Genomic DNA, 12,094 nt, shown 5'->3' with positions numbered 1-12,094 from the left:
AGGGGGGGGGCGAACCATCATCGATCGTGGTCTCCAAAACCAGTTGCCGGATTGCTAGAACCGTGGTAATATCTTGGATCTGCAAAAGTTCACTTTTACCCCTCCGTTAATTTGTCTCTAACCCGTGAGCAATGCACAGTCTACGCAGGGCAGAAAGGTCATTCAAAATCATCGACATGTAGCAAAACCAGCAACTCAAGGCATCTAGTTTTTTCTCTTTTGTTCAGTTGGACTTTGCGGCAGTTTTGTCTGTTTTTCTGTTCTATTAGTAGTATAAAACAACCCCGTCGATTCCAATTCTAATTCATCGGCAAAAAATACTTCACAAACATCAAATCTAAAAGAAAAAAAAAAATCAAACAAAGCAAAGCAATAATCTGAAGATGAGTGCTACGAGCAAGACATGGATGGTGGCAGCGAGCATTGGAGTCGTTGAGGCATTAAAAGATCAATTAGGCGTCTGTCGGTGGAACTACGTTCTCCGTTCTATGAATCATCATCTCCGTAACAACGTCAGACCCATTTCTCACACCACGAGATTCTCCTCCTCCGCTTCCGCCGCCGTTACTCCCGTCAGTAATTCGAAACAAGCTGAGGAATCACTCCGGACGGTCATGTACTTGAGTTGTTGGGGTCCCAATTGACGCTGACGGATCGACAAGTTTCTTGACATCAGAGATGCAAAATTCCAAATCTGACGTTCGCCAAGAATCTGGAGGAGTTTGCATATGGCCGACTCGATTGGGTCCAAGATGGTCTCAACAGGAGTTAAACGAGTCACTTTTGTGTTTAGTGGCTGCGATGTACATAGTATAAAATACTCTTCTATGTAAAGCCTTAAACGGGCTCTTTAATCAGTCGATTAATCTAATCTCAAAGTTCACACAGAATTAATCCAATCCTCTTAAGCTTAGAACTGAGTTTTACTGCATCATACGAGGGGGGTTCCATTAACGGTTTGACATGCCTTTTGTTACACATTACCTTGCTTAATTAATACAGAGTATAAGAGAGAGAGTCTTTTCATCAGCTAATCAATGCCTGGAAGAATTAATTCTTGGTGCCAGCAAAATAATTATCTTTGATTTCCCGACCCGCCACAAATGCGGATAGAGTCTCCTTGAGACCAATTTGCGGAAGGATCCCCTTTCAGACGCTGACCCCATTAATTGTCTCCTCTTTGCTGCCTCCATGGAGTTTGGTATATCTAATTAATAAAAACATACAGTAGTACGACGACATTCGTTAGTATGATTAGCAGATAGATGATACAGAGTGCTCTGTTTTCAGTTTGGTAATGATTTTGAGTCTGGAGACATATGCTTGTCACGAATACTGAAGAAGAATAGTGTTAACACTACTTTAACAGCATGAGGTGCAGCTATGCTCATCAAGCAAGCCAAGATTTTCCATTAGTGATGATTGAGGCTGTGTGTTTCTTATTAATCGAAACACGGAGAAAGGGGAAGTGGCTGTATCTGTAATGAATGACAAGCTCAAGTTTATCTGCAGTAACTAACTGATGGAGAGCAAAGTTGTAGATACTTTATAGGGAAAATAATCAAATCTGATTTGTTCATAGAGTGATATAACAACCTTTCTTGATTGGTGATCTGCAGAAGAAACTTAGAGAAACAACATGAACTGACAAAACTAATAACACTTTTGTTATTTGAAGTAAAAGAATTACATATGTTTTACACGGTCCTATTTTTCTTTCTATGTAACAATTTCAACTTTTTCCAATTTTTTTTATTGTACAAAGCGGATAAACATCCTCTTGCACTTTTATGAATGCTCTTCTTTACAAAATAATCAAGAAACTCTGCATGTTAAATCCCTTCTCTCTTATTATATTTTACAACCGCATTGCCCTCGCTTCGTCAACCTGCAAATTACGCCCATCAGGTCTGAGTAGTCATTATAGCCAATTGCAGACACACGTAACGTGTAGTAAAGAAACAGATGCGACTTGTGTTGGTAACAAACATAAGTACTAGCGCTTATTCAACACACATTCAGAAGAGTAAATATCTGACATCAACTGCCACGTAACGAATTTATATCGACTCAAGGAGCAGACAATAAATGATTTTACAGTCATACCGTTGCCTCTGTAGCATCTTTCGACTTGTTCTCACTGAGGTACCGCTCAAAAGCCCCGTCTCCTTTAAGTACTTTTGCTGTGCAACCACGAGAGACTTCTGAGCCTGTTAATTCCTCATCTACAATAACCGCGTCGATTCTTTCATCTCCTTTTTTATCATCTGGAATCTGAGAAAAAAATATTAAAAAACAAGTGTGAAGGCAAGAGTCATTTTGGAGCTAAACACTACTTGCGGTAGCTGAAGTACCTCAAACATGGCTTCAGTAAGAATGCTTTCAAGTAAGGCTCTTAGTCCCCTCGCACCTGTATTCTTCACCATCGCTTGCTTGGAAATTATCTCAAGCGCTTTCTCAGTAAAATGCAGCTTTACCTGAAAATTTTGAACCAGATCATGCAGTCAGGGACAACAAGGTCAAGTTTAAACTTAAACTTGAAATACTTTTTGCATGCAAATCTTGGTTAGTGTATATTTCCAGGGAACGTACGTTGTTCATACTAAATAGTTTTTTGTACTGTTTCCCAAGAGCATTTTTGGGTTCTACTAGCACCTGTAGGGGGAAAACAAAGGAAATATTAGCTATTCAGAAGGTGTAGTGGAGCAGCAAATCATATAAGCTATGGAAAATTTTGAAATTTACCCGAATGAGCTGGTCTTCTGTTAGAGCTGACAAACTAACTAATATGGGAAAGCGTCCTACAAACTCCGGTATAAGGCCATATGCTGTCAGATCGGCACTCTCAACCTGAAATGCAGCCAGCATTCCAAAACTAAAGCTTTTTCCAGGAATGAGAAGTGCCTTACATAGGGAAAGAAAATCTTTTTAGTAATTACCGATTCTAGCAAAGATGACGTTATTGCACCACTGGTCACTCTACTGGTAGCCATGTTCGCACGAACAGGAGCTCCAAAACCAATTGATGAGTCTTGTCGTCTGGCATAACAATTGAGATGCTGATCAAAGTCAATACAGAACCGCTAATGTATGTTCTACAAAAAGGAAGCATAATGAATTACCTATCAACAATGGTCTTTTCAAGGTCAACAAATGCTCCTCCACAGATAAAGAGAATATCTTTTGTGTCTATCTGTACATCATAGCACATCCAGCAATATCAATGGGATAATATCAGTTACAACACCTTTAGATGCGTCAAGGATTATAGGTCAATGATAAAATACTAGTTCTAAACCTGTATATGGTCACCCCGTGGATGCTTCCTTGCTCCCTTTCCTGGAACATTTACAATCTGGAAAAAAAGAACAGAAGAAGATCCAATGATCAATAAAGAAGCAAAGATTGATTCCAGAAAAATTATCTTCTGGAGAAAGAGCCTCAGAAGTAACACATATGTGTAAATGGATTAGTAATTTATGTAAAGTGGCATTTATCAAATGTCTTATTAATAACTTTCCAGTCTCTCCTGTGGTATATTGCGAAGACCTTTTAATGAGGATCAATTATAGAGACTTCACTATAACTCACACTATGCAAGTGCCTCATGTCTAATGAAGAATGATTCCAACAGATGCATCAAAAGTGTAAGAAAGCAATACACTTACAGTGCCTTCTAGTAATTTCAAAAGTGCCTGTTGGACACCTTCACCAGAAACATCCCGGCTAATGTTTAAACTCTCAGCCTGCAGAAGGAAGAATCCAGTAAGCATAAAGCCTAATTATATTGTTCTTATTGAGTTTAGGAGTAATCATGTAACTCATACTGACCTTCTTCGTTATCTTATCAACTTCATCAATGTAGACTATTCCTTGCTGTGCTGCTTGGACATTGAACTCAGCGACCTACAAGGCATAAGAGAATCTTTTAAAACCAACAAGATAAAAAAGTGTTCTGGGAATATTAATCGCGTCTTAAAAAGAAATGGTACCGTTAATAGCTTATGAAGGATTGATTCAACATCGTCACCAACATAACCAGCCTGTAAAGACACCATACAACAGCTAGATCAAAGATCAACATATGAAATCATGATTCCAAGAGCTACACCTATTACCTAATAGTATTAGGCTAATACGTTTAATTTAGATTCCAAAAAAGCCATTGAAAGATCACCAGCCCAAATCATTGTATGTATTGAAAATCAAGAAGTTACCTGAGTCAGTGTAGTTGCATCAGCAATGACAAAAGGAACATTTACAAGCCGAGCTAAAGTCTTTGCAAGTAATGTCTTCCCTATTGTTCAAGAATCAAATAAACAATCATGTCATAGCTAGCAGGGAGATTGCATATGAGAAGTAAAGAATATAATATGATCACAAACACGCAAGTTCATACCAGAGCCAGTAGGCCCCATCAAGAGAACATTGCTCTTATCTAATTCTACATTATCGTCATCATCAATTGGTTGTGCTGCTGACCTAGTATTCAAGGTCCACAATGTCAGCTTCCAACACAAACCCTTTATACACACAATAAACCATAACAGACTGAACGGTGTAATTCGTCCGATCATGTAACTAAGCCAGGTGAATCAACAACAATGGATGAGAAAGAACCAACCCTTTCTTCATAGAGGTATGATATATTCTCTTGTAATGGTTATAAACAGCGACAGAGAGCACCTACGATCAAAGTCAAAACCACCATGTCGTAAGTACTGCTAAGTAACAAAACTGATGGCAGAACATGATCAGTATATTCAATGTTTTGGTGAAAAACAAGAACCTTTTTGGCACGGCTTTGGCCAATGACGAACTTGTCAAGCCATTTACAAATCTCCTTGGGAGTAGGAAAGTCTCTGCCTAAACTAGCTCCACCCCATCGACTAACGTCATTAGCTGGATCGGGTAAAGGAGAAGGATCCATTTTGACGGCACCGTTAGTGGGTGGAGCAATGTTGTTAGGAGGAGGAGAAGCGTTCAAAGGATGAGGAGGAGGAGGAGGAGGAGGAGGAGACCAATCTTCAGGTGGCTCAGCACCGTAAGATCTAAGCGTATCCCAAAAGGAAGATCTAAGCTTGTTTCTGTAATTGAATCCTTGATTTGGATCCTTTGAATGTGGCTGTTGTTTCCTAGTGGATTTGGAAGTAGTAGTAGTAGTAGTATTGTTCGTAGTTGGTGATTGAACACGACCGATCTCAATGAAGGTACCTTGAAGAGGTGAGACACCACGAGGGTTGAATCCATAAGCAGTTTTACAAGTCGGACAGAAATTAACAGACTGGAAACTGGTTTTATTATCTCCGTCGCCGTCGCCGGAGGAGGAATCAGATTCATCAGGGCGTTGAAGAAGATTAGAAGAAGGGAACTGACGGTTGGAGAAGAGAAGATCCATTTGCTTTGAGCAACGTGGACAATTCGGCTCTGCTCTCAACTTCCGTCGTGTCACGGGTACCGGAAAATCATCTCCTCCGCCACCTTGTTCCGATTTGAATCGTTCTTGAATACGGCGACGAGGCGATGATGATCCCAATTCAAGAGAATGAAGACGCGTTTGAAGAGGTGAAACAGAACGAGCATGGAAAGCTAGAGACTTTAGATTCCTCCATCTCCAAATTCCAGACATTTGAATTGATTTGATAACAAAAAAACAGAGATGTGTATGTATATATGTATGTAAGTATGTGTCAAACAGACAAAACAGAATCAGCAACGCAAAAACCCAGACACGAGATCGGAATCAAAGAGATATGTCTTGTCTGCATCAGCTTCAATGATGTTTTTTTTTTGTGTGTGTGTGTGTGTGTCTTATATATATATATATGTTATTGTAATCTGTCTGAAGAATTTAATGAAGAAGCGTTAGGTTAGAGATTAGAGATCGAAGTGGGGAAACCTTAAATCCATCAATTTGGAGAAGGAAGGAAGGAAGGAGGAGACGATAAAAACGGAGAAAAGTGAAGACGAAAGAGAAAACGATAGACTCGGAGAGAAAAAAGACGAAGCACACACATCTATCTTCTCATCTCTCTCTCTCTCTCTCTCTTCACGTTTGGTGGAAGTGCGTGCACATGGGGACACGTGTAACACAATTCTCTTCCTACCTCCACGCGCCGTCGTCGTCACATATGGCGGAGCAATTACTGAATCAATTCGTCTCCGCCGCGATCTCAAAGTCGACGCATTTGAATCATCTGAAGCAAGTTCAGAACTTTCTGATAGTTTCGGGACTAAAGGATTCACCTTTCCTCTGTTTTAAGCTTCTTCGTTTTTGTACTCTTCGTCTCTGTAACCTCTCTTACGCTCGCTTTATCTTTGATCGTTTCTCTTACCCCAATACGCATCTCTACGCCGCCGTTTTAACTGCTTACTCTTCTTCTCTCCCACTTCATGCTTACTCAGCTTTCTCCTTCTTTCGTCTTATGGTTACTCGTTCTTATCCTCGTCCTAATCACTTCATCTACCCACTTGTTCTCAAGTCTACGCCACATCTCTCCTCTGCTTTTTCAACTCCTTTGGTGCATACCCACTTGTTTAAATCCGGGTTTCATCTCTATGTCGTTGTTCAAACTGCTCTTCTTCACTCCTACGCTTCCTCTGTTTCTCACATTCCTCTTGCAAGACAACTGTTCGACGAAATGTCTGAGAGAAACGTTGTTTCCTGGACTGCTATGCTTTCTGGGTATGCTAGGTCTGGTGATATCTCCAATGCTGTTGCTCTCTTTGAAGATATGCCTGACCGTGATGTTCCTTCCTGGAACGCTATTCTTGCTGCTTGTACTCAGAATGGTCTTTTCGTTGAAGCTATTTCTCTGTTTAGAAGGATGATCAATGAGCCTCATATTCGTCCTAATGAGGTAACTTTCGTTTGTGTCCTCTCCGCTTGTGCTCAAACTGGTACGCTTCAGCTGGCTAGAGGGATTCATGCTTTCGCATACCGTCGTGATCTTTCCTCTGATGTGTTTGTTTCGAATTCTTTGGTCGATTTGTATGGAAAATGTGGTCACTTGGAGGAAGCAAGCTCTGTTTTTAAGATGAGCTCAAAGAAAAGTTTAACAGCTTGGAATTCTATGATCAATTGCTTTGCTCTCCATGGTAGAGGCGAAGAAGCCATAGCAGTGTTTGAAGAAATGATAGAGTTGAACAGTAACCATATCAAACCAGATCACATTACTTTTATCGGTCTTCTCAACGCATGTACCCATGGAGGTTTGGTTTCAAGAGGACGTGCTTATTTCGATCTCATGACAAAAAGATTTGGTATTGAGCCAAGGATTGAGCACTATGGCTGCCTAATAGATCTTCTAGGCAGGGCTGGTCAGTTCGAAGAAGCTTTGGAAGCTATCTCCACAATGAAGATGAAAGCAGATGAGGCTATTTGGGGATCTTTGCTCAATGCTTGTAAGAAATATGGCCATTTGGATTTGGCTGAAGTTGCTTTAAAAAATCTGGTTGCTCTAAATCCTAACAATGGAGGTTACATTGCTATGATGGCAAATTTATATGGAGAGATGGGTAAATGGGAAGAGGCACGCGAAGCTAGAAAGAGGATCAAGCACCAAAATGCTTATAAAACCCCAGGCTGTAGTTGGATTGAGATCGATGAAGTGGTCCATCAGTTCTATTCTCTTGACAAATCGCATCCAAAGAGTATAGAGATATATATGATACTTGACAGCCTCATCTCTTTATGATACTTTTGGAAGGTCCTATATTCTCCATATGACTTGACAAAGCTGCACTCTACTTTCTAAAACCAACCTTCCTGCAAAAAAATATTTCTTTCACTAGATATATGTGCTATGCTGTGGTATAAGAAGAGGAACTCTAGGTGATATTCTCAGAAGAAAATATGTTGCTTGTTAAGAAAGTAAGTCTTTCAGTTTCACTCTCACTTGTTAGTTGTAATGAAGCGATTTTTATCTGTGATTCCAGCTAGAAAGTATTAGTTAACTCCCTATTTTGCGTGTTCTTTTGATTTTCCAGGTCCATGGAAGAGTAGACATGGCGACAGGCAATCATCTCTTATACTATGCATCGGTACTCGTTAGTTATGATCTTTACGCTTTCTAACATTTTCTTGTGTAAGATAAAGAAGTGTTTATATAATTTATTAGCGTTTTCGATTACACAGATTTTACAGACATCAAACACAATCCTGGATTCAACCAGAGTTCTTTTTGTGACTAAGCAGAACTGAGTTTGCCAGTTTGATCCTCTTCGAACGCAATGTCAACAACCCTTGGACCCTTGACTTTGTCTGGGGAAAGCTTGTTGATGGTAATGGTGAGTACTCCGTTATCAAGCTTGGCCTTGACGGAGTCCAAATCCACATTATCAGGCATCCTAAACTGTCTCCAGAACTTGCCATGTGACCTCTCAACTCTATGCCAATGATCTCCTTCTTTCTCCTCCTCTCTTTTCCTCTCACCGCTTACTCGCACAACTCGATTCTCCTCCACTTCTATCTTCACCTCATCCTTCTTCATTCCTGGTACATCGAGCCTGATCACATGCTCTTCTGGTGTTTCTTTCCAGTCTACTCGTACAGGAGACAGAGCCACGCTCTGATCCCTCTCAATACCTAATGGGATTTGCTCCAAGACTCTGAAAGGATCAGGAAACCGATCTCGCCAGAGATCAGCTAGTAGACTTCCCGGAGTGTCGAATGCAGATGGCAAGGACCCTTCAGTTGTTTTGATCTTTCCGAGGAACAGAGTTAAAAAGAAAAGACCTAACATAGGAAGATAGATTTGCTTCATGTTTTGCTTTTCTTGTAGAAGGGGTAAATGGAGAGTGGTTACAATGGTTATTACTTGATGTTTGTTCTCTTCTCTATGAGGGTTAAGGTGCAAGTATGTGGTCAATATATAGATGCGTCTTATGAACTGAATAATGCTGCAGATTCTCGAACACTCTTGCGCTTTATTTGTTTTCCTTTTGTATTTACTGGAATTTTTTATAGAGAAATTGAGAATGTTCGACACAAAAGCTTGGTTTTAAGACTTCAAAGGTCTTCTCTTCTGTAATGTTCCAGACACTTCATGTCAGTATACTTAATGCACATAATTGGTATTTTGTAAAAGACCCAATACAGGCCCATGATGAGAAGTATGCTCCATTTTTGGATTTTTTTTGGTATGTGTTGTGAAACATTTATGTGGACTCACTAGACCGGCCCGTATATTATCCATGGAGTCTCGGTTCATTGGCTATACTCAGTCCGCACACCTTCGGTCCATTAGCCGAAGCCTTACTCGGCCACTACTTCCTTATGTCGGTTTAAGCCTAGACTTGTACACTACTATATATATGCATGTAACCTTGGGAATAATCAATAAGAATCACAAGAGCTTTATCCCTAAACTCTATATTCATAACACGTTATCAGCACGATAGCCTCTAATCCTAAACCCTAAGGCAGCCGCCGATTTCTTCTTCTTCCCTAAAACCCTAAACCGCTTCTTGTTCTTCATCTCCTTCGAGATTCTCTCTTGATCTCGAAGTTCTTTCTGTTGATATACGAGCATCCTTAGCTCGTGATCGAGATCTTCTCAAAACCCTATCGAGGTTTGTGGTTACTTGGTTCGGGGGTGAGTTCGTGCGCAAGGAGTTGTTCGCGGGAAGCAGTTCGAGTTCGCGGGAAGCAGTTCGTGGTTCGTGGAAGCTGTTCGAGGTTCAAGGTTCGTGATATATCTGAGGTCTTTAGCTCCCAGATCCTATCCGGTCAGACCCTATTGGTGTTAAGGTAAACAATATCGAACTTTCTCAAAACCTTATGACCGAATTTGAACCTTAAAACTATCGGACCATTAAGACATCCAAGTATACAATCTAACAAACTTTAAATTCCCTAAATCCTAAGACTTAAAATCGGATTGTTAGGATTGTTAGATTGATTGATAATTGCACCAAACTTTGTCAAGCTTAAAATCGGATTGATTGTTTAATGTTGCTTGAATTGTTTTGTTGCATAAGAACCTAGAATCAAATTGTTAGAAGCATAGAGATATTAATCTAGCTGTTCTAGGAGATTTAAACTTGGATTGTTTCATGCATCATAAATTGCAATCGGACCATGTATAGAATGCTAGAAAAATCGGCTGCATGAACTAGTATTGTGATCTAGGATTGAATCCGATCAAGAGAGAAAGTTTGTTAAAATTCCATAATGATTAAAAGCATATATTTTCGGAATTAAAACATTAGGATAAGTTCCTAAATTAATTTAGCAATTATCCAAAGTATTAAGATATTAAATCCTAGACTAAATAGGAAACTTAAGAAAAAGGAAATCCTATCTAAAATTGTTGCATGCTTAGACTATTTGCTTTTGTTGCATGCATGAATTTAAACCAAAAACCAAATATGGCAAGACATGGTTCGATCTTAAATATCGCATGGCCTAAGGCATGGTTCGATCTCAAATATTGTATGTCCTATTGATTGAGTGCATGGTTCGATCTCAAATATCACATGCTAATATTCGGATGTCTATTTCAGTTGTATGCAGATGGCAAGCCTTAAGAGCTTAGACTATCCAGTCTTGAATGCTTCTGGTGACAACTACTTGCTATGGGCAATGAACACCAAGATCAACTTGAAGTCAAAAGACTTGTTCGAGTGTGTCGAAGAGGGTAACAAGACCTCGGACAAGCAAAAGAATAAGTGCATCCAGCACATGCATCACCACATTGCTGAGAGTCTCAAGAACCAGTACCTATTCATTGAGGATCCTCTCGACCTTTGGACAACGCTTAAATGCAGATACAGGCACCAAAAGACGGTGCTCCTTCCAAAGGCCGAGTATGATTGGAAACACCTAAGGATCCAGGATTTCAAAACCCTGGACGAATATAATTCTGAGCTTTTTAGGATTGTCTCAGTCCTTAGGTTGTGTGGTACTGTGGTAACAGAAAAGGAGCTAATCGATAAGACTTTGTCTACCTTTAGTCCTAACAACATGGTTCTTCAGCAACAATACCGGCAAACAAAGTATGCCGAGTATGGGGCACTAAATGAGGTGTTACTGCTAGCTGAGCAGAACAATGAATTGTTGCTGATGAATAGTGCCATGAGACCTCCTGGTACAGCCCCATTACCAGAAGCACACAAAGTGGATTTGGGAAAGAAAAGTTCTGCAGAGCCTAAGGAGCCTAAATAGCCCAAAGAGACCAACTACATCCACAGAGAGAGACACTACGGCCGTGGCCGTGGTGGCAGAGGACGTGGTGGTCGAGGAGGCCAAGCCAGCTGCGGACGCGGTGGTAGAGGCCGTGGTATCTCCAAGCCACAAGCTAAGGCAAAATCGGTTTGTCACCGATGTGGTATGTCAAACCACTGGATGAGAAACTGCAGAACTCCCAAACATCTTATTGATGCATATCAAGAAAGTTTGAAGAAAAACCCAGAAGCTAACTTGGTGCATCTCGATGATGAAGGAGACTTCGATCATGAGAATGATGACTCCCTNAGCCCAAAGAGACCAACTACGTCCACAGAGAGAGACACTACGGCCGTGGCCGTGGTGGCAGAGGACGTGGTGGTCGAGGAGGCCAAGCCAGCCGCGGACGCGGTGGTAGAGGCCGTGGTATCTCCAAGCCACAAGCTAAGGCAAAATCGGTTTGTCACCGATGTGGTATGTCAAACCACTGGATGAGAAACTGCAGAACTCCCAAACATCTTATTGATGCATATCAAGAAAGTTTGAAGAAAAACCCAGAAGCTAACTTGGTGCATCTCGATGATGAAGGAGACTTCGATCATGAGAATGATGACTCCCTAGAGACTTCCGATCTCCTTAAAGAGGATGAATGATTTTCGGTTTTATTTTGGTTTAAAAGCTATGGTTTCATGCTTTGATTTATTTCTATGTATTGGATAATTGATTTAGTTTAAATTCAAGGATTTATTTTATAAATTATTTGCCTTATTGAGTTAAAACACAAATGTTGTTTTATATAGAAATGGCTGAGGATATGAGTGAACTAGTGGTGGACAGTGGATCCAGCCACACTATTTTAAGAGATAAAAGATATTTTATAAACCTCACCATGAAAAATGCCAATGTTAGTAAAATTGCGGGTATAGC

General features: G+C 40.4%; 4 protein-coding genes across 5 annotated transcripts; 2 read left to right on the top strand and 2 right to left on the bottom strand.

The window, feature by feature from the left end:
• LOC109130022 lies at window positions 236-899 on the top strand. Its single transcript, XM_019239189.1, has one exon. The coding sequence runs from the start codon at window positions 384-386 to the stop codon at window positions 642-644; it is 261 nt and encodes an 86-aa protein (XP_019094734.1). The 5' UTR covers window positions 236-383; the 3' UTR covers window positions 645-899.
• Window positions 1,646-5,935, bottom strand: LOC104757694 (CLP protease regulatory subunit CLPX3, mitochondrial-like). Of its 2 annotated transcripts, XM_010480454.2 has the most exons (15): window positions 4,790-5,935; window positions 4,625-4,686; window positions 4,400-4,482; window positions 4,218-4,297; window positions 3,993-4,043; window positions 3,832-3,906; window positions 3,669-3,746; window positions 3,299-3,355; window positions 3,123-3,193; window positions 2,940-3,039; window positions 2,746-2,850; window positions 2,593-2,655; window positions 2,355-2,477; window positions 2,107-2,274; window positions 1,646-1,888 (listed from the first exon to the last, which is right to left on the bottom strand). In XM_010480454.2, exons 1-15 carry the CDS (start codon window positions 5,627-5,629, stop codon window positions 1,859-1,861), a joined length of 1,986 nt encoding a protein of 661 aa, XP_010478756.1. In that variant the 5' UTR covers window positions 5,630-5,935; the 3' UTR covers window positions 1,646-1,858. The 2 variants fall into 2 exon arrangements, with proteins under 2 accessions (XP_010478756.1, XP_010478757.1); XM_010480455.2 differs by lacking the exon at window positions 2,593-2,655.
• On the top strand, window positions 5,864-8,238 carry LOC104757696 (pentatricopeptide repeat-containing protein At1g33350). Its single transcript, XM_010480456.2, has 3 exons — window positions 5,864-7,873; window positions 7,990-8,043; window positions 8,138-8,238. The coding sequence occupies exon 1, from the start codon at window positions 6,075-6,077 to the stop codon at window positions 7,695-7,697; it is 1,623 nt and encodes a 540-aa protein (XP_010478758.1). The 5' UTR covers window positions 5,864-6,074; the 3' UTR covers window positions 7,698-7,873; window positions 7,990-8,043; window positions 8,138-8,238.
• LOC104757697 (22.0 kDa heat shock protein-like) lies at window positions 8,089-8,951 on the bottom strand. Its single transcript, XM_010480457.2, has one exon. The coding sequence runs from the start codon at window positions 8,763-8,765 to the stop codon at window positions 8,190-8,192; it is 576 nt and encodes a 191-aa protein (XP_010478759.1). The 5' UTR covers window positions 8,766-8,951; the 3' UTR covers window positions 8,089-8,189.

Source organism: Camelina sativa, chromosome 17 (genome assembly GCF_000633955.1).
Source record: "Camelina sativa cultivar DH55 chromosome 17, Cs, whole genome shotgun sequence".
Classification (NCBI taxonomy): domain Eukaryota; kingdom Viridiplantae; phylum Streptophyta; class Magnoliopsida; order Brassicales; family Brassicaceae; genus Camelina; species Camelina sativa.
The sequence above is the reverse complement of the archived record's forward strand: the minus strand, read 5'-3'. Positions and strand labels throughout refer to the sequence as shown.